The sequence below is a fragment of the Thermobia domestica genome, chromosome 5, assembly GCF_964235325.1.
Source record: "Thermobia domestica chromosome 5, izTheDome1.hap1.1, whole genome shotgun sequence".
NCBI classification, from domain to species: domain Eukaryota; kingdom Metazoa; phylum Arthropoda; class Insecta; order Zygentoma; family Lepismatidae; genus Thermobia; species Thermobia domestica.
Window position 1 is genome coordinate 166,360,058 of NC_137458.1, and position 19,130 is coordinate 166,379,187.

The window sequence follows — 19,130 nt, forward strand, 5'->3', positions numbered from 1 at the left end:
ATTTTATATTGTTAGGATGCGGGCTGATTTTTACTAAATGTATTCTACTGAATTCTTACTTTACAAAAGAGATTATTTTAACCATGGAAGTTTCCACGTACCATGGTATAAAAAGTGTGAAATGCAATATCTAATGAAACGAAGATGATCCAAAATGTAATCGAATTGGGCCAGTATAGCATACAGTTAGTAAACTAAGATGCCAAGAACACAGTAAAAATTTAAAAATATGGTCTACTATACCAAAGTATAAGTAAGCCAAGTCTATGCATACAAACATACCAGTATAATTTATATCCAATTTGACCATTGGGCCCGAGTGATATAAACTGTAAGCAGTGGCAACATTCCTTGGCTCACGAATTCAAAGAATGACATCCAAATGTGGCACAACTTATAGTTACAATTAATCATATTTCTTTTACTATAGACTATCTGATAACATTGGTTTCTGTCTCCAGTTAAATCGTAGTATCGCACTGGAATCAGGTATGTGCTGTCGCGACTGTTACAAACAGTACATGTGTAATTGTTGTGTCACTTTAAAAATAATCATAGAATAAAAATGATTTAAAAAGTAAATGCACGAAAAAAATAGAAAATCAAAATTATAGGAACCAACCCACAACTCTAATACTCGTTTAGTTTTACTTCATTACGGTAATCTTATTACGCATGCACAAGCGAAATCAAATTTGTGTGTGAGTTCTCAAAAGTCAACATTGAAATGAAATGAAATCTTTGAGTTTTACGTCCCACGGTTATGCCGGCTAGGCTAAAGAAGACGGTGATGATGAGAAATGAATGAAATGATGGAATGAAGAAAGTGGGAGGAAATGGGAGAACCCAGAGAAAACACACGCACACGGTGTTTGTCCACCACAAAGTTCACTTTGGCGCGAGCTGGGATCAAACCATAAACCCCATAAACCAGAGGAGAACGCTCTACGAGTGAGCCACCGCAGAAGTCAATATTATTTTAACATTATCACTAATCAACGGGACATGAAAAACATATTCCGCCTTATGCAGAGTCGTTTTGACATATGATTAGCTTCATACTACAGGCCCGACCATTTCAGGAAACATGTGTTAATCAATCTCTTTTGTATGGCACCAATCACAAGTCAGAACGACTCTGCATAAGGCCCAATGTCTTTTATTGATTCATTAAGGGTTATAATGCGTTCTGTTCAATCCGGATATATACTCTTTTTTGGTATCATACTACACATGTTCGCTGAGATTATTATTTTAATAAATAAAATCAAAGGTTATAATAAACAGTAGTAAGTGAATTGTGAATAGAGTATTTAAAATGTTAAATGGGTGAAAAGACACATACAAAAGAACGTACTGGCTGGAAGTGTTATTGTAATTTTATTATACAAAATGAAAACCCATGTAATAATTTTGGCCTTACTACACACACACACAGTAGATATAACTAACTTATTGGTTGAATTTTACTTTAGGTCTGTGCAATACCGAAATTATGAAGGAAATACCTGCTATTTAGGGAGCTCAAAAACACGCTAGGCATTGGCTTCGGTGTAGTCTGCGGATGTACAGATCATTATGCAAGATTATCTTACACAGAACAGATCTTTCCTTACCACCACGTCGCCTCGAAGGAAGCTGGTCATATACCCGCAGAAGTAAATGCCTTGACGAAAACAGACCTGTGTGACATCATTGATCAATACGCTTAGCAAAAGCAAAATGAAACACTGTTTTAAAACTATTAAATTATGTCTCGTGCTCTCGCATAACTGAATGGATAACACAAGTGCCTTTGATTTAATAAAGAGTTGAAAGTAAAGCTACTGTTACGCCCTCCATGCGATAAACGGAGGAAACAATCGTTCCTGTATCACATCAACTCCCGCCACAGGTACAAGTCCAATGATATACAAAGAGTTAAACAATGCATAACTGGACCGATAATTAATCCAAGGTCTCCGGTCACCGTGCTGATGCGTTAATCACTACGCTACCCAGTCCGCTCCCTGAACATGCATACAATTCATGTGGTCTGAAGATATGAGTACCGAATTCAAGAATGATATAATGTCTAGTCGTGCATTGTTTGACTCTTTGTACATATGTTATGTTGTTAGGCCTAATATACTGATGGCCTATGACAATTTATTTCTTGAGTTCTCCTATTTTGAAATCCAGCAGTTACTACAAGGGAAAATAATGTTTTGGTTTCTTATAAACGCTCGACAGAATCATAATTGAAGGCTTGGCTGATTGGTCAGGAGTTTTTTTGAGTATCTGTTGAGGAAAAAAGCTATACAAGATGTGGATCTACAGCTTACCATGGGGTCCGAACCGCAGGAACTCCTCTAGAGAATCGAACCCATACTAACTGAAGAAAAAGAGATACTGTTTATTAGCACTAAATGGTTGATTCCCAAAATAATAAAAATATATGGAAATCTAACAAAGAGGAGGGGAAAATATTACCGACAATTATTCTATTTACATGGTTTCCACGCTTTTTCAATTTCAAAATTCCAATTCTTAAAGTACTTTTCCAGAACTTACTTTTAATTTTCAAGGACTCATTTCCAAACGAGTACTGACCTAATGCAACATATACACATGAAAAGAAAAAAAATACGAACAAATAACTGAAGTAGATATTATACTGTACTCTTATCTCAATTTCTTCCGTAGTTCGTAAATAATATTGAAGAGTGGCATGTGTTTGATTAGTCTTAGTATTGTTATATTACTAAGTGCAATTGAAAAATGAATGTGCTGACCTCAGTCTATCTATAAATCATTAACTACTGTTGTTGGCACACAGATATAAAGATAATCACGACTTTGACTGGATTATGAACGTTCAAAATTTATTAAGAATAAACAGAAGTGCTCTTCTTAGTACGAACTGAACAATATGCAGGCTGCAAGACAGTACGGTAGTGCGGGTCGTCTAACTTGAATGACTTCTGATGCTAAATACTTTTTGAACCTTCAGATGTGATCCCTCCACCCCCAGTTACCTTCGAGTCGAAAATAGAATAAAACTGGCTTCGTAAGTGATTACATCAGGTGAAAATCTATTAGGGTACAAAATCTATTGGCTCTAGGTCACTCCTTTCTATGCGAAAATCTGATCACACAAACACACACGTTCTTTTATATATTAATACCAGATGTAGAAACCATGTATTGTACGACATATTAAAGAATATAGTTCTGTACATTTTCATCTGCCGAGCGGTCACGGGTTCGATTCCCGGTGGGGTCACTCGGTCGAAAAAGTGTAACATGCTTTTTCAGGCCAGCCACCCTGAATGAGGTTTTTAGATAGATAGATAGATAGATAGATAGATAGATAGATATGAATTCTCTAGCATCACTTTCGTACGCGAGATTATAGTAATTTCCATTCTCGCCCCTTACTTTTCAGCTCGGCGGGAATTAATAGACACAGTGCTGGTCTTTCTGTAGCACACAAGACAAAAAAGTTCATCGTTATGACGGTTGCTGCCCTATGCTTTTAATGCAAAGCGAAATTAAATTTACTATCTAAAAACAAATAAGTAAATAAATCACTACGATTGAAGAAGTTTATAAATATAGTTAGAATATTCATGTTCAATTTTAAATCAATTTAATGATATATAAAAATTTTATTAAGTGTTTTGAATTCGTGGCACGGAGAATATTGTAGATTCTTTGCTAAAGGGACATGTCCGAAAAAAAAAAAAAAAGTCCTTGGAATACACAATTAAAATCAAAGAATTGGGGAGGCTTACTCCAGACTTGAGTATTATTCAAAAAGTAAAGTGTGGTAAAAGTTGTGAGTAAAACAGGAATTTTAACACAGAGGTATCGACAACAATACTTGGATATGTGAATGTGCGGCAAGGAATGGTTTCTTTTGATTTCCATATCTCTTATTCGAAAACAATGCCTCTTAGCTTAAAATAGATGTCACAGATGTTGGCCACTTGCATGACTACATAGAAAGACACTCGGAAAATTAAATTCATACAATTTCTACACTGTCGTCACAAGATGAAACACAAATCAGTCGACAGATCACATCAAGCTGAATGAAATGACATGCTTGAGGGTAAATTTTCATGTATAGATTCTCCCCTAAAACTATTTGACTAACTGAGCAACTTAATGTTCCCTGCTCTTTCTGGTTGTTCAGCAAAATTATCCGCTGAATCGTGAAATTTTCTACCCAAGATTTCTTTGCTTTTAATTCTTTCAGCGTCCTTTGTGTTGGGTATATCTGTCTTAGTCGCATTTTCTTTGCTCTTGAGTTTTCGTTGACGATAGGATATCTTTCTCTTGCACTGGAAACAGCAGTTCGTAAGTCTTTTATGATCAAAATTGTTTAAAACCGCCTCCATACTTTTATTCTGTAATGCTCCTTTTCAACTTCATGGCGTCTGTTCACACAGAACTCACTTACACTGGTGTTTGTTCATGGAATTGTAATCACTCCGCAAACTTTTTTCAAAGTTCTTATTTGAAAAAATGATCTAGGAGAAAAACATACTACTAGAAACTGTTCGATTCAAGTTCTATAAATCACAGTCTTTTTCTACAGCAAACTTGCTGAACTCGACGCCTAGTACTAAAATGTTAATATTAGAACGTCGTTTACACACACAGGCCCGTAGCCAGCTCAAAAATGTAGGGGTGGAGGGGAGACCCAACCATATTATATAGTTCATTTGCAAGCCTACCGTGAAAAAATAGGGGCCAATAAAAATTTAGGGGGGCCCGGTTCCCCTAGACTCCCCGTGAATACAGGCCTGCACACACATACACATTTAACTTTTCTATATTTCTTTAATAACGTCTTGCATAATACTAATCTTTTACAGCAAAAAGACAAAGTGATGTTAGTAGTATTCAGTTCCATTAGAATGAAGTAGTATTTTTCCGATACTCCTAAAATTATCTGCTAACAACGGCACCATTCTACTTTCACTTTGGTATTAAATTTAAAATGATTGAAGAAGTTTTACTACTGACGTAAGGACAACTATGACTAGAATTATTTTTTTTTTTCAAGTACCATTAAAAAAATCCATCTTTTATACTCAAATGGGCTCTTGCAACAGTAACTACATTTTCAAGTTTTTGATGGGTTTAATTATCTACAATATTAATCAACTGTAAGACACACTGTCTGATCACCTCAAACATGCGAACACAAAAGAAGTGTGCAATAAAAGCTGTACCGATAGATTAATAGAGGGATTAATAGATAGAAATAGGTAGATAGATTCACTTTTACGTAATGTTTTATACATACGGTACTGAAAGAAAAGCTATCACTCTTGTGGAAAAAGTATCGATTAGTTAAACACGACTGAACGATCACATGATTCGAACAACTACCACTGGTTTATACATATATATATATATACACATATATATATATATATATATATATATATATATATAGGGTGTATCACCTAACTTCCTAACTTTGCGACTTGAAATCTTTCCGAAATGACAAAAAATGTGACAAATCTAGTTACGCAAGAATGTACTCATCTCAGAGGCCTATGAAATTCTGTAAACAACAAGTGCCCCCAAGGGTCCCATCGTAGGGTCCCAGGCGCCAACTTCAAAATTTTAAATGGGCGGCAACCGCCATAAAAAATCACATACACGGGAAATACTTGACTAATAGGCCTATAGTTCACCAATGTTTTTTATAATAAATAATATTTTATTCTTCATACAACATTAACACTTAAGTTACTTTGGTTAACGGTTTTAGTTATTGATAACAAATTCATATTTCTTTAGCAGTCATGTACTTGAAACATTATTGTTATTTCAATAACAATGGCCGCCTTTGAAGGATTTGCCCTGTAAAACCAAAATGCAAGTTTTTCGAGAACGATAGCACATTCTCATGACTGTTAACGGAGAAAAGTTCTGGATATGAGGTTATAATGAATTAAAACGTATTTAACACAACATCCGCTTTTTCGTATCATATGCACTAATGGGTTAACAGAAGTCATTGCAGGTTTTGATTTGACAGCAATCTTATTAGTCCTTTCAAACACGTTCTACGTCCTGAAAAGTTGAATATCTGGCCGGTAGTGCTAAATATACAACAATTGATCCTTTTTTTATTAAAACAATTTGACTTCTGAACTGTGTGAGGAGATGGTTCGAAATCAAATAATTCCATCAATAAGAGACACTACAGAAGACAATTATGCCCACAGATGGTTTCAGCAAGATGTGCAGGACCGCACAACCGTGTAAATATGCGGCAATTTCTTAACACGGAATTTCCTAAATAACGGATTTGCAGAAGAGGTGATATTGGGTAGCCCGCAGGTTCTCTGTTCCCCTGATTTATCGCTACTAGACTACTTTTTCTGGGTTTATCTAAAAATCCGAGTATATCAAACAATGCCAACCACTTTGGATAATCTTCGTCAAAGGGTTATTGATGGTTTTGCTCTTATTGAACTGGACGTCATCAGGAATGCAGTATTTGTGTTTTACCATCGAATTGCTCACTGGCATACCAAAAAAGGTGCGCAGTTTGATCACATGCTGTGAAACATCAGTTACACTTTGTTAACCTGCCAATTTTAGACAACCAAGTCATGAGAGGCAAGGAGACTCATGATAATAATAATAATGATAATAATAATAATAATAATAATAATAATAATAATAATAATAATAATAATAATAATAATAATAATAATAATATAAACCGGGAAGACACTACGTGGCTAGTAAAGGTGATGTGTAGTTACGCATTCCGTAACTAGGGTAACAGTAAATCTAGATATCAGGAAACGAAGAAAGCACAATGTTTTTTTAATTCTCTACTTTCTTGTGAAACGGAATTTTCAACGGAGTTAGGCTTATGTTAAATCCAGGTGTATCAGTCACCCATCCCTAACAATTAAACTGAACTTTTGAGAATGCATTTAAGAAACAGTTGGTTCTCCTGACTGTGGAATATAAAAAAGAGTGTGCCAAAAATTAGATTATCAAACTGATGTATGTTGATTACAAACGGCACTCATCTTGAGCAACTTTGACAAGGAACGTAACACGCATGTATTTATAAACAAAAAATAATTCTGAATTTTCTGTCATTTAACATAAGCATCATCATTGTGACAAGACAAACGAGAGTTATTAGCCTTTGAAATAGGGAAGATCATTTACAATAGCCCTGAATATCAATTAAGTTTCTTTGCGCTTTATCCGTTTTTTTTTTTTTTTTTAATTTGTTCTCCTGTGAAATCTCCTTTGTCATTTTTGCTTTTACGTACAGTGTGAAATAATGATTTTAGTTAATCTGTCCGTGTCACGTGATGTTTAACAAATATAGTGGTTTACTTGGCATTTACAATTCTAGGGAAGATGTTTCTTGTTGCAAAACAAAAACATTCCTTTCCATATTGTAATGGTCTACCACGGTCGCATTGAAATGCAAATGAAAGCAATTTTATTTTATGCTAAGCCTTTTTAAAATATTGGACACGTATTTCGTGCTTTTTAATTGCACATGCATTTCTCGAGATATTTATTATTATTATTATTATTATTATTATTATTATTATTATTATTATTATTATTATTATTATTATTTTATTAATCTCAGGTAGCGTAAGATGCTTTTTCTTTTTTGTGTGTGATTACAGCGCCATCTAGGCGCACAACGAAAAGTACTTCAAGTACCGGTAAAATTTACGTATTTTCGGTCGAAGAATAAGAATCTGCAGTAAAAATAGGGGGTTTCCATTTAAAATTTTCAAGTTAGCCCCTGGGGGACTTGTTGTTAACAGAATGTTATAGGGCCCTGACATGGGTACATTCTTACGTAACTAGATTTGTCACATTTTTTGTCATTTCAGAAATATTTAAGGTCGAAAAGCTAGGAGACGTACGTACGATTTTTTTTTTCGATTACAGCGCCATCTATTAGAACGAAAAAGTGCTTCAAGTAAAAGTTGCTTAGTTTTGGTAGCAGAATCAGAATCTGCATTAAAAATAGGGGGGTTTGTTTCCATTTGAAATTTTCAAGTTGGCCCCTGGGGGCACTTGTTGTTTACAGAATTTTATAGGCCCCTCACATGGGTACATTCTTACGTAACTAGATTTGTCACATTTTTTGTCATTTCGGAAAGATTTCAGGTCGTAAAGTTTGGTGAGACACCCTATATATATATATATATATATATATGTGTGTGTGTGTGTGTGTGTGTTTAAACACAAACATAAAATAAATACAATAATTACTTATATTTGGAAGATAACTATTTTCTGTTACATTTAACACTTTTGAAGACATTTATCAATTTCCAATACTTTCAAAGACCTTGGAACTGAAAAACTGACTTCAGAACTTTTTCAGAATATTTGAGGGGAATTCTTTGTGATGAAACCTCTTTTACCAATACCTTCTATATGAATATTCAACTTGAAATGCAGCTTTTATTGCCTTAAAAGAATACGAAAGTCTGGTGATGTCTGTCAATTTATTTGCATATTATTGAGGAAAACACATTTTCTACCGGACCTGATTTTAATGATACTTTTAAGAAAAATCAAGACAGATAAAGAGGGGAAAAAGTACGACATGCACAGTCCACAGCAAAAAACCTACAACATGAGCATGTAAGTTTTTGTGAAACTACGCCTAACAGCGCAGGGAATCGACATAACGTCTAAGTGGCACGAATCACACCAGGAGAAACCTCTGCGTCCTCCCGTGCACATTTATTTTGGAGCAAAAGACTTTGTCGTTTCACAATAAACTTACATGCTCATGTTGCAGGTTTTTTGCTGCGGACTGTACCACCATACTACGAATAAACCAGAAACCTGTAATTGTTTATTGCGTTGATGTCAGTAATTTCTTTAAAACAAAACAAAACAAAACAAAAAAAAAAAAAAAAAAAAAAAAAAAAACCGATTGAACCGGAGCAACTAGTGAGCCTAGGGAAGAATTAAATAACTAATTTATGTATTAAAAAGAATAATGATCCTTACAACAGTCCTCTCTCGAAGAGAAATATAACTGCTGTTTGCATTTCTTGAAAGTCCACATGCAAATAGTATAATAAATTTTTGTTAGCATCTGCAACATAGTGAGCATTCTGACTGCAATTACTATATATAGGCTCTCTCATTGAAATATTAGATAGATTCAATTATGTCAACCATTAGTGACATATATAGAAAGATACTGTGCAATAATCATGTATTGTGATAACAGCGCAGTCAATCTATACTAAAAAATAAAAACTCACGCACTGGACCTTATGAACTTCTGACTGCATTGCTGTGTTCAATCTATTCTAATTAAAAAAGTATGGAGTATTTCCATTAAATGTCGTATAATTTACAACACTAACGTTGTACAGTATATACAATTAGATTAACTGAAAAATAGGAGAAACTGTAAAAAATACCTCTTCTGTCGCATGTGTCAAGTGTTTTGGAACATATGTTTAAGCATACGCACAAAGCAAAACACTGTTCTTATTCAAATCTTCGACTTAAAACCTTCTGGAGAATAAATAGGAGTTGGAAATATCGGAAATCATATAACTGGCCGAAGTTCTCCGTCTTCTTCTGCCTGTAGCTTAGCCATCAGGGACTTTCGAGAGAGGCCCCAGAATTTCTCAGGTTTGAGCTGTCTTGATGTAGCTGTGAATCGCCATCCCATATGGTTGCGACAGGATTTGCATTCTGCAATTGTCCAAGCATACCTGAAACAACAATCGATCAAGTGGAAGATTAGGATGCGGAAACTGAACAGGTAGACACAGACAAATATTAACTTTGAAGGAAATGAAAAGGAATATTTTTATTTTAAAGTTGTTATCCATGGTGATTCGTTGAAGGCTGAAGGAGAGAGTAATGAAAAAATGGTGCAATTAGGAAAAAAAAAAAAAAAGAAAGAAAGAAAGAAAGGAAACAGAAAGCATACCAAAAAACTCATGAACACGACGTCATCTACAATGAGCTCATATGGCCTGAGAGCCTACGTACAAAGGTGAGCATTCTACCACAGAATCATTGCGATCCTCGTAACTTGAACAAGTGTATATTAAAATTTTTAAGTACAACTTTGACAGATGCCTTTTTCATTTTTTTTCTTTTAATATAAAGCATTATTTATATACAAAAGGTTAACTGTTTAATGTTTAAAAAGACACTAATAATGAATGATACAGGAAGTTTCTTCAATTTTTGTAAAATTGGTTTCCTGGTTTTTACGACACTGTACAAAAACTTTTCATTTCAACTGAAAAGAGAGCTCTTTCGCTCATTCATTAACTATAAGAACGCAAATAATAGTAATCTGTAACACTCATAGTTTCAACTGATTATTTCTATTTCTGATCAAGATATGTTTCGTCAAACACAAATGCCAATATCTGGATAAATCCTGGTCCAATAGTGTATTCTGATTTAAAATAAGTGCAATTTCCTTTTAATGTATATGTTTACCAACGAATTCTGACTTCTAAATTAAAGGTTCTGAACAAAAGTATAGTATAAGTAGTAAATTTGACGCGAACAAAAATGATACTTCCTGTCATTGGAATCTCTAAAGTCTGGCCTAAGACTTTTTATATATTTCATCGAATACCTATAATGAAATTAAACGCAAGAATGAGTCTTCACTATCCAACTGAAAAAATGATAGACTCACAATCCAAATGTGCAAATTAAAAGTTTCATGACATGCTGAATCAATAGGGTTCTTTTATCAGACGAAAGGATTAAGAAGGAGGTTAAAATATCGGTAAAAATATTTTATCGGTAAAAATATGCAAACTTATCTTACAACGCTAATTTAAAGATCTTCTTCAGACAGAGCTGTATTAGAGTCTATATTATGCCCTTTGTACATCTTTGCACTTTCCTTTTTTTACAAAGTTGTCACATCTTAAGATATTTAATTTGTGTACCAGATTTTACCTACTGGTCTAGTGTTCCATCCCTTGTCCAAATTATCCAAATTTAAATTTAAATTGACGAATATTTTTAATAATATTTTTAATAATAATAATAATAATAATAATAATAATAATAATAATAATAATAATAATAATAATAATAATAATAACAACAACATCCTTCTATTATTCGATTTTAGTAAAATTGAAATCATTTACGTTCTCTTGCTTATTGCTTTTAAACTGTTGGGATAGTTGGGAAATTCATTATGGCTGCTTCTAATGTACTTTTATATTCTTGCATTGATATAATTGTGTTACCGACGTAGAATTAGTTACTGCACTGCTTCATAATCGATCTGTGAACTAACACGGGAAGAGAGGGAGATTATATATCGAAGGGAAGATGGTTCATACACCAGTCGAAAGCACTAATGACACCTATTACGAACTGTAATACAATTTTTCCGAATGCATATACAGTACGAGTTATATGAATTACCGGGACAGGACGTTTGGGCGCCACCATTTGGGCGCGGACGTTTCGGCGCTGCCGTTTGGGCGCCGGACGTTTAGGCGCCAGACGTTTGGGCGCGAGATACATAGTAAAAATCACAATTTACGATATATAAAGTAAGCTATAGGCACTGAAAACTAAGCGCAAATCAAGATATATACATTTCCTACACTTTTGTTTTTATCTCACCTCATTTATCTGTATATTTTCTAAATTAAATAGTTTAATGCGTTTGTGGTATTTGTTGCCTAACCTCGTCATGGACTGATTTTTCGCTTGTTCACTATTCTTGTACTTCTGATCTAATGATCTAATTTTTGTATTGTATAAGAAAGCTAGAAAATGAAGGAATCAGACGAACTGTTAATAATGCCGGGGTGGTATCTAATTTATAGATCCAGGCCGCTTCCTTCCTTCCTTTTCCCCGGATAGTGTGCTCCCTCAAACGTGACGGATTAAATGGCCTTAGATGCCGAGAGCCCAGAAATCTAAAAATCCTAATCGAGTTGAGGGAAAGATGTTAATACAGGGTGTCTAAGACATTGAGTTTAGGAACTGCAGTATGTCGTATTTCTGGTATCACTTTTTTATATTAACATTCCAATATAAAAATCAAAACTTAACACACTTTTTTTTCGTCCCATTGTAAGCATTTAATCTGCATTAAAGAAAGTGGCGAAAGAAGAAGAAGAAGAAAAAAAAAAGAACTATTTCAAAGTGAAAAATATTGTTAAGTGTACATATATTGGTCATTTAGCCACTAGAAATGTGTTTGACATTCACACTTATTGCATAACTACAGTAGAAGTCCTGCTTTAAGTTTTTTAATGGAATAGGTTCACTATGTATGTAATGCAGTCAATCATATCTAGCCTGGTTTGGCTTGGAAAGTTATCAAATAAAAAGCACACTTAACTTTGGCTGAAACTTAAATTTACAAAATTTAATTGTTAATTCAGTTTTTAGAATTTTGAAATTCCAGTATTTCTAGTATGTAAAACAAAATCCAGTATAATTCAAGGACTTCCACTACAGTAGACACCTTGTGATATCTTGATTGGAACTTAGTACTCAGCGCCTAACATAATGACTTTTTAATTTAACTCGCGCCCACACGTCTGGCGCCCAAATGGCTTCGCGCCCAAACGTCACGTACCGTGAATTACAGGGTGTACAGAGAGTCCGCCCAGCCCCCAGAAATCGCAAACGGTTAGACAGATGCCAAAACAGGAAAACCCGTTTGTCATCATTTCAAAAGTACAACGCATCAAAGTAAAAAATGTTATCCCAGGGTCACCCACAGGGTCCCAGGCGGGGTCCAACTCAAAAATTACAAATGGTATGGGAATCAAGTAGCAGCATATCGTTGGAAAACTGTTGGGAAATGAAGGCAGACGGAACAAGTCTCGAATCTCTAAAATTACCCTGTGCAAAATGGCTGCCGGTCAAAATGTCAGCAAAAACATCATTGTAAAGTCTATGGCCACCCCAAAAAACCTGAAACAGTGAGATAGATGTCAAAACAGCAAACCACGTCTGTCATCATTTCAAAAGTACAATGATTGAAATTAAAAATTTTTGTCCCAGGGTCCTCCGCAGGGTCCCAGACGGGGTCGTCCTCAAAATTTTCAAATGGCAAGGGGGAGACAAGTAGCATATCGTTGGAAAGCTGTTGGGAAAGGAAAGAAGACAGAGCAAGTCTCGACTCTCTAAAATTACCCTGTGCAAAATGGCGGCCGGTCAAAATGTACATCCTCATTTCGGTTCTCCGAGCGCATTCGCTTTCCATTTTGTAACGGGCACTTGCTGTCTCTGAGATACTTGCACGTATTCGTTGTTCCTGGTGGAAGAAAATTTTTGTTTGAATCATTTTATACTTGATAATCCAGACAAGCATAAGTAACAGTTAACTAGTCAGTTCCATATTTAAAGATGTCAAAGTTATTTCTTTTCTTTCCTTTATTTCTTAATTTCTTTTATTTTATTATATGTTTTATTTATTTAGACATTATTGGGCCCAAAGAGCATAATCTCACAATAGGGGCATTTCCTTTCTTTCACTTGAGTACAATAATTAAAGTGAAAACAAACTAAAACTTGACTACAGACAAAAGAACTAAAAAGCAAGATGTTTGCACAGTGTTATCGTACAGCGTCGAGACTTGTTCCACCTGCTTTCATGTAACAACAGTTTTTAAATAATATGCTGTTTGATTCCCCTGGCCATTTGAAAATTTTAAGAAGGACCCCGTCTGGGACAAATATTTTTACTTTCAATCATTGTATTGTTGAAATGACGACACACATGTTCTCCTGTTTTGACATCTGTCTCACCGTTTCAGGTTTTTTTTTTTGGGGGGGGGGGGGGAATAGATTTTACAATGACGTTTTTGCAGAAATTTTGACCGACCGCCTTTTTGCACAGGGTAATTTTAGAGATTCAAGACTTGTTCCGTCTTCTTTCAATTCCCAACAGCTTTTCAATTCTCTGTTATGTCCGATATGTTATTTGATCCCCTTACCATTTGCAATTTTTGAGTTGGACCCCGCCTGGGACCCTAAGGGTGGCCCTGGGACAACACTTTTTACTTTGATACGTTGTACTTTTAAAATGATCAAACACGTTTTCCTGTTTTGGCATCTGTCTCACCGTTTGCGATGTCTAGGAGTGGCAACGGATTTTCTGGATACCCTGTATATTCATATAACTCGTACAGTATATGCATTCGGAAAATTTGTATTACAGTTTCGTAACAGGCGTCATTCGTGCTTTCGATTGGTGTATAAACCATCTTCTACTTCGATATATAATTTCCCTCTCTTCCCTTGTAAGTTCTCTATTGGGTTAAGTAATTTTCTATATTTTTACCAGGTTGTATAACCATATTTAAAGGGGAGAGGGAGAATGGTGGCTAAATAATAGGACTCTTATAAGAAAGATCCCTGGTTCAACTTGAAGCATGTGACTTTGTGTCCATGTGATTTTCTCGAGGTTCTCCCGTTTCCTCCCACATTATTATTTGACCAATTATTTCAAAATAATTTATTTTCATTAATCATCTATCCCTTTCAGCCTACAGGGCATAACCGTGGCACGTAAATCCAGATATTTCACTTTATTTTTTTTTATTTTATTTATTCTAAATTTGCCAAAACTATTTTTAAGTGTTTATTTAGATTATATGAATCCGGTAAACTAATACATCTTTATTTATGTTTAACGAGTAAACTGCACGACTGGACCGAGAATAAAACCCGGATCTCCGGCTTATCTTGTCGGTGCATTAACCACTACACTACCTAGTCCATTTCCTGACCAGCCACTTATCTTTCACTCTTGAAATGGTTGCTCTGAACCAGTTGACTCTGATATTATATTATAAATGAAAAAAACAATTGACTTTTTCCCATACCACATCCTCTGTAGATGCTAATTCACTCAAATTTAAAAAATGAAAAATTACACAATTGTAACGAAAATCGATCCCGAGTGACTCAGTGGTACAGCACTCACCTCTCGCCAAGCAGGTTTTTCTACGGACAAGCACCGTGTGCATGGGTTTTTTCGTTTCTTCCTATTTTCTTCATTTCACCAATTCGTTCATTCTTATTACCGTCTACCTTAGCCTTGGAGTATAATCATGAGATATTAAACTTTACAAAAAAAAAAAAAAAAAAAAAAAAAAGTTGTTAAGTTTTAATGTTTCACGATTACGCAGCAAAGCTTAGAGAGACGACAATAATGGTGAAATGAAGAATATCCACGCACACGATGTCTATTCCCTACATTGTGGCGAGTCACATTCTCATAGTTTATTTTGCTACTTCTGACGAAATTGGACGAAACATATCCACAATATCAAGTTGTGCCACCTCTATAAATATTTGCGTTAAGTAAAGAGCAAACCATCACATAGTGACCTATTTTCACCAGAAACATAAAATTAGTCTTGAACAGTTTGTAAAGTTTAATAAGCTTATGAGCTAAGTATGTGTTAGATGGTGTTGACAAACACATTCAATACATAAGACATACCAACCCTGGAAAAGTTCACAGATGTACAGTGGACGAAATAGAGACTCAGGCCCAATTCTGTTCACAGAACAAATTTAAATTAGCGGACTACGGTCAGGACCCCATACGCTTTTACCAACAATTTAAACTTTCCTTTAATCCTTTCACCTGATAAAGCCTACTTTCTTTTTGCGCGTGATAAAATTGTAACTTGCACTTTCAAATGATGAGTGAATATTTTTGTCATTTATGTGCAAATCTAACCCTGCAAGAGAACTCAAAAAATAACTTAAATTATTTCAATGACCTATAACATGCAAATACATGTAATTATGAAAATAATGAAAGACTTGAGGAAAATACAGTTCATCTGCTTATAATACGGCGTAGGATAATCTGCAGTACACCTATGATTACTCGTAGAAGGGATGCATATAATTTATGAATGGCTTACAAAGGAATTGTACAATTTCTCACGCAGCGCGACACTCAGCTCCGTCAATGAAGAGTACATCTGCTCCGGAGTCTGAACTCGAGAACTGACCAAATATATTCAATAATGATGAGATTTGGGGATCGGGCTGGCCAGGAAAGGTGTTTAATTCTTACCAATTTACAAGAAACTACGCTTCAGCGTGACTTGGCACAATGTCATCTCGGAAAATGGAATCATTCACCGGAAACAATATCTAGACATATAGCAAGTAAAATGTTCAAATAATCACTGGAAGCAATGCACCCTGTAAGCGCAATTACAGAATCCATGGAATACCAGCTAATTAAGACCCACAGTATCACAGAGCCGCCATCATGTTTCACGGTAGCGAGGAGCTATTTTGGAGTAAGATTCTCTGGATGCCTGCCATACACAAACACAGACTGTTGTTGGAAAAAAAGATGAAAGTGGACTTATCGAACCATTTACAAGTTTCCAATTATCGGCAATCTACTTCGCATGTTCTCGGGATCATTTTCTTTGCGCTAAAACAATGTAATCACCGGTTACAAACTGCAATAGCCTCTTGCAGGTGCTGATTTAATTCCACAATGACTTTTGCTGCATTCGCTCTACGGCTCTTGGTGATAATTTTCTTCAATGCTACAAGATCCCTGTTGTTACTGAGGCTTCCTTTCCTTCACGCTTAATTACTCTTACCCGATCCTGTTTCGCCATCAGCATTTTGAACACTGTCCCTCGTGGTACACATAACACAATGGGCACCCTAGATACACTTACGTCTGCTAACTGCACATTTTTATATCTTACAAAAAGGCTAACATTTCATTATTCCTTCTAGATAGAGAGATAGAGAAAACTCACTCACCCAGGAAACCAACTATATTCCGTGGAAGGACGTTCACCTATCAGTCTCAAATTTTTGGCTCTGTACAGAGTAAGTGTTTCATGTACGTAGCCACCAGGGTTCACGTAAGTTCCTTGCGGGCCTTCTACAGACATTGAGAAAACATCTCGCTGATCAGCAATTTTGCTCTGGCATTCACGACAGCACAACACTTGACACTGGAAAAGATCAACAATGTATCATTTATTTATACATTTTTTTTTATTTTAATTTTTGCCGGTTTCTTTTGAATAATTTTTAAATAAAAGTAAATATCAGCACTTCCATAAAACTTAAAATAGCATTAATCTCCTATTTCTCCTTTATTTTTTCAATAATTTGTTTTCGTTAAAGCAAGTGGACCTTTCCCTCATAATGTTGCGCTTATCCACTTCATTATCTTGTGTATCTGTATTCATTTTCTTTACATTTCTTTCATTGTTTACTAGTTTGTGATTCTTTCTCTATTCTTTATATTAATTTTGTTGATGGCATGGATTTCAATATCTTCTCTAAGCAACACTGACAAATGGTTACTGTCCTTGCACAAGGTTACGTCCTCATTTCGAATATCCCACATGATAAGTGAATCATTTTCAAACAAATGTTACTCGGTGGTAAAAATAAAAAAAGTACCCCACCGGGAATTGAACCTAGATCTACTGCTTTGTAAGCGAGAATACTAACTACCTGGCTACGAGAAACATTGAGTATATTACTAGTAAATAACCTTTATATGTTGTAGGAGTAAGCTGAAAAAATTTAAGTCTCAATTGAAGTCAAATTACAGGAGAAATTGATGCAATTGGGCAGCTCTGTGAAGCGTTTTTCGTGTTCGATGTGATTTTATTAAAGATTAGTATCCTATGTAGTCCCTTTTAGCTTATATTATGGCTCTTAGTAGCTTTGGTACGGAGTTAATTAACCTGGTGACATATCGGTGTCCCTCTGCCAGTTCATCTCACGCATTAAGAACTAGCTCTCATAGTTCGTCAGTTCTTGGTGAGTTGTCAGGCCAATTTTCCTATAGCGTTTTAGTAACTTCTAGCTATAGATTTTCCATTGGATGCAGATCGGATGCTCGAGGAACTTAGTCGACTAAGTTACGAAAAAAGTCCTTTCAAAATCTATCTTGAAAATGATCAATTAAAGATCTTAAAGTCCTTCGTGTGTTAAAAAAACTTGGATAGTTTATTTTTACATACATACTACACGTTCATCGCAAGAAAAGGAAAGGTTTATGGAGAACATTTGAAAGCTATACTAAACCCCTCGCTATCTTATAATATTCATTTCAATCGAAGTACAAAATACCAGGTGGACCCCAGTGTTAACCAGGGCTATATTCAAATATTTATTTTTAAACGGTTTTAACTGTTCTCTCTCTCTCTCTCTCTCTCACCATTTTATGAATTCAAATTAAGAAATCAAAATACGAGCATAGAAATCGTCCACTTTCCTCTTTAGAAGTGGAACTTTGGAAAACGCTGGGTCACATGTCAAGTTATTTTAAGTAACCCATCCACTTTGCGAGTTTCATTTTCCAAACTTAAGGGGCTATTAAGATACTCTATTTTTCACATGCATTTTGAACCTTTTGTCCTCTCTAAGAAGATTCAGTTTAATGGAAGTGACATTATAAAACAACGGCTCCTCGAGAACATGCCGTATTCATAAAAATTAATTTTAAGTGATGAAGTCATTTTTCTGTGATAATACAGACAGCGTCGATTTGAATGTGTAGGAAAAGTTATTTCAAATTACTCCTTTCTTCCGTAAATGCAGATTCCAGAAAGGCTACGATAAATATTTATTTTTAGATAATGAGCTTGAGTTTCATTTGCTTAATTTCAAGGACTCCTATGAAATTTTATTTGTTGCATTAATTTTGAGGCCTCTCTTCCCCTTAGGATACGCATTTTACTAAAAGTGACAAGACAAAAAAACCCTACCAGAGCAAAGTGCTAACTCAATTTAAACGAATATTTCAAACGTATCACCCGTTTCCTCATGGTTTTGAAACAGATACCCCTGATGTAATTTAATGACGTGCTAATTAAAAAAAAAAAAAAAAAAAAAAAAAAAAAAAAAAAAAAAAAAAATATTGCCCTTCTTCTTTCCCTTAACAGCGAAGTTTCTGAAAACGTTGGAACACGTGACCGCTTCTTCTTACAGAAGTTTATATACACTAAGTTTCATTTCCATAACATGAGAAGCGCATAAGATATTCTATTTTTGGCATACACTGACCCCTCCCTCTCCCTCAGGACAGGCATTTTAATGAAGATTAAAAAACCTTAGTCCAA

General features: G+C 35.0%; 1 protein-coding gene across 3 annotated transcripts in view; it reads right to left on the minus strand.

The window, feature by feature from the left end:
• Positions 1–1,092: 1,092 nt before the first annotated feature.
• LOC145686248 (protein cereblon-like) overlaps positions 1,093–19,130 on the minus strand; it is a 58,021-nt gene continuing 39,983 nt past the window's right edge. For all 3 annotated transcript variants that reach the window (XM_081759359.1, XM_081759357.1, XM_081759358.1), the window contains exons 6-7: positions 16,807–17,003; positions 1,093–9,752 (exon numbers count right to left, since the gene is read on the minus strand). In XM_081759359.1, the coding sequence (XP_081615485.1) occupies positions 9,584–9,752; positions 16,807–17,003 (366 nt within the window). In that variant the 3' untranslated portion in view covers positions 1,093–9,583. The remainder of the gene's footprint in view (positions 9,753–16,806; positions 17,004–19,130) is intronic.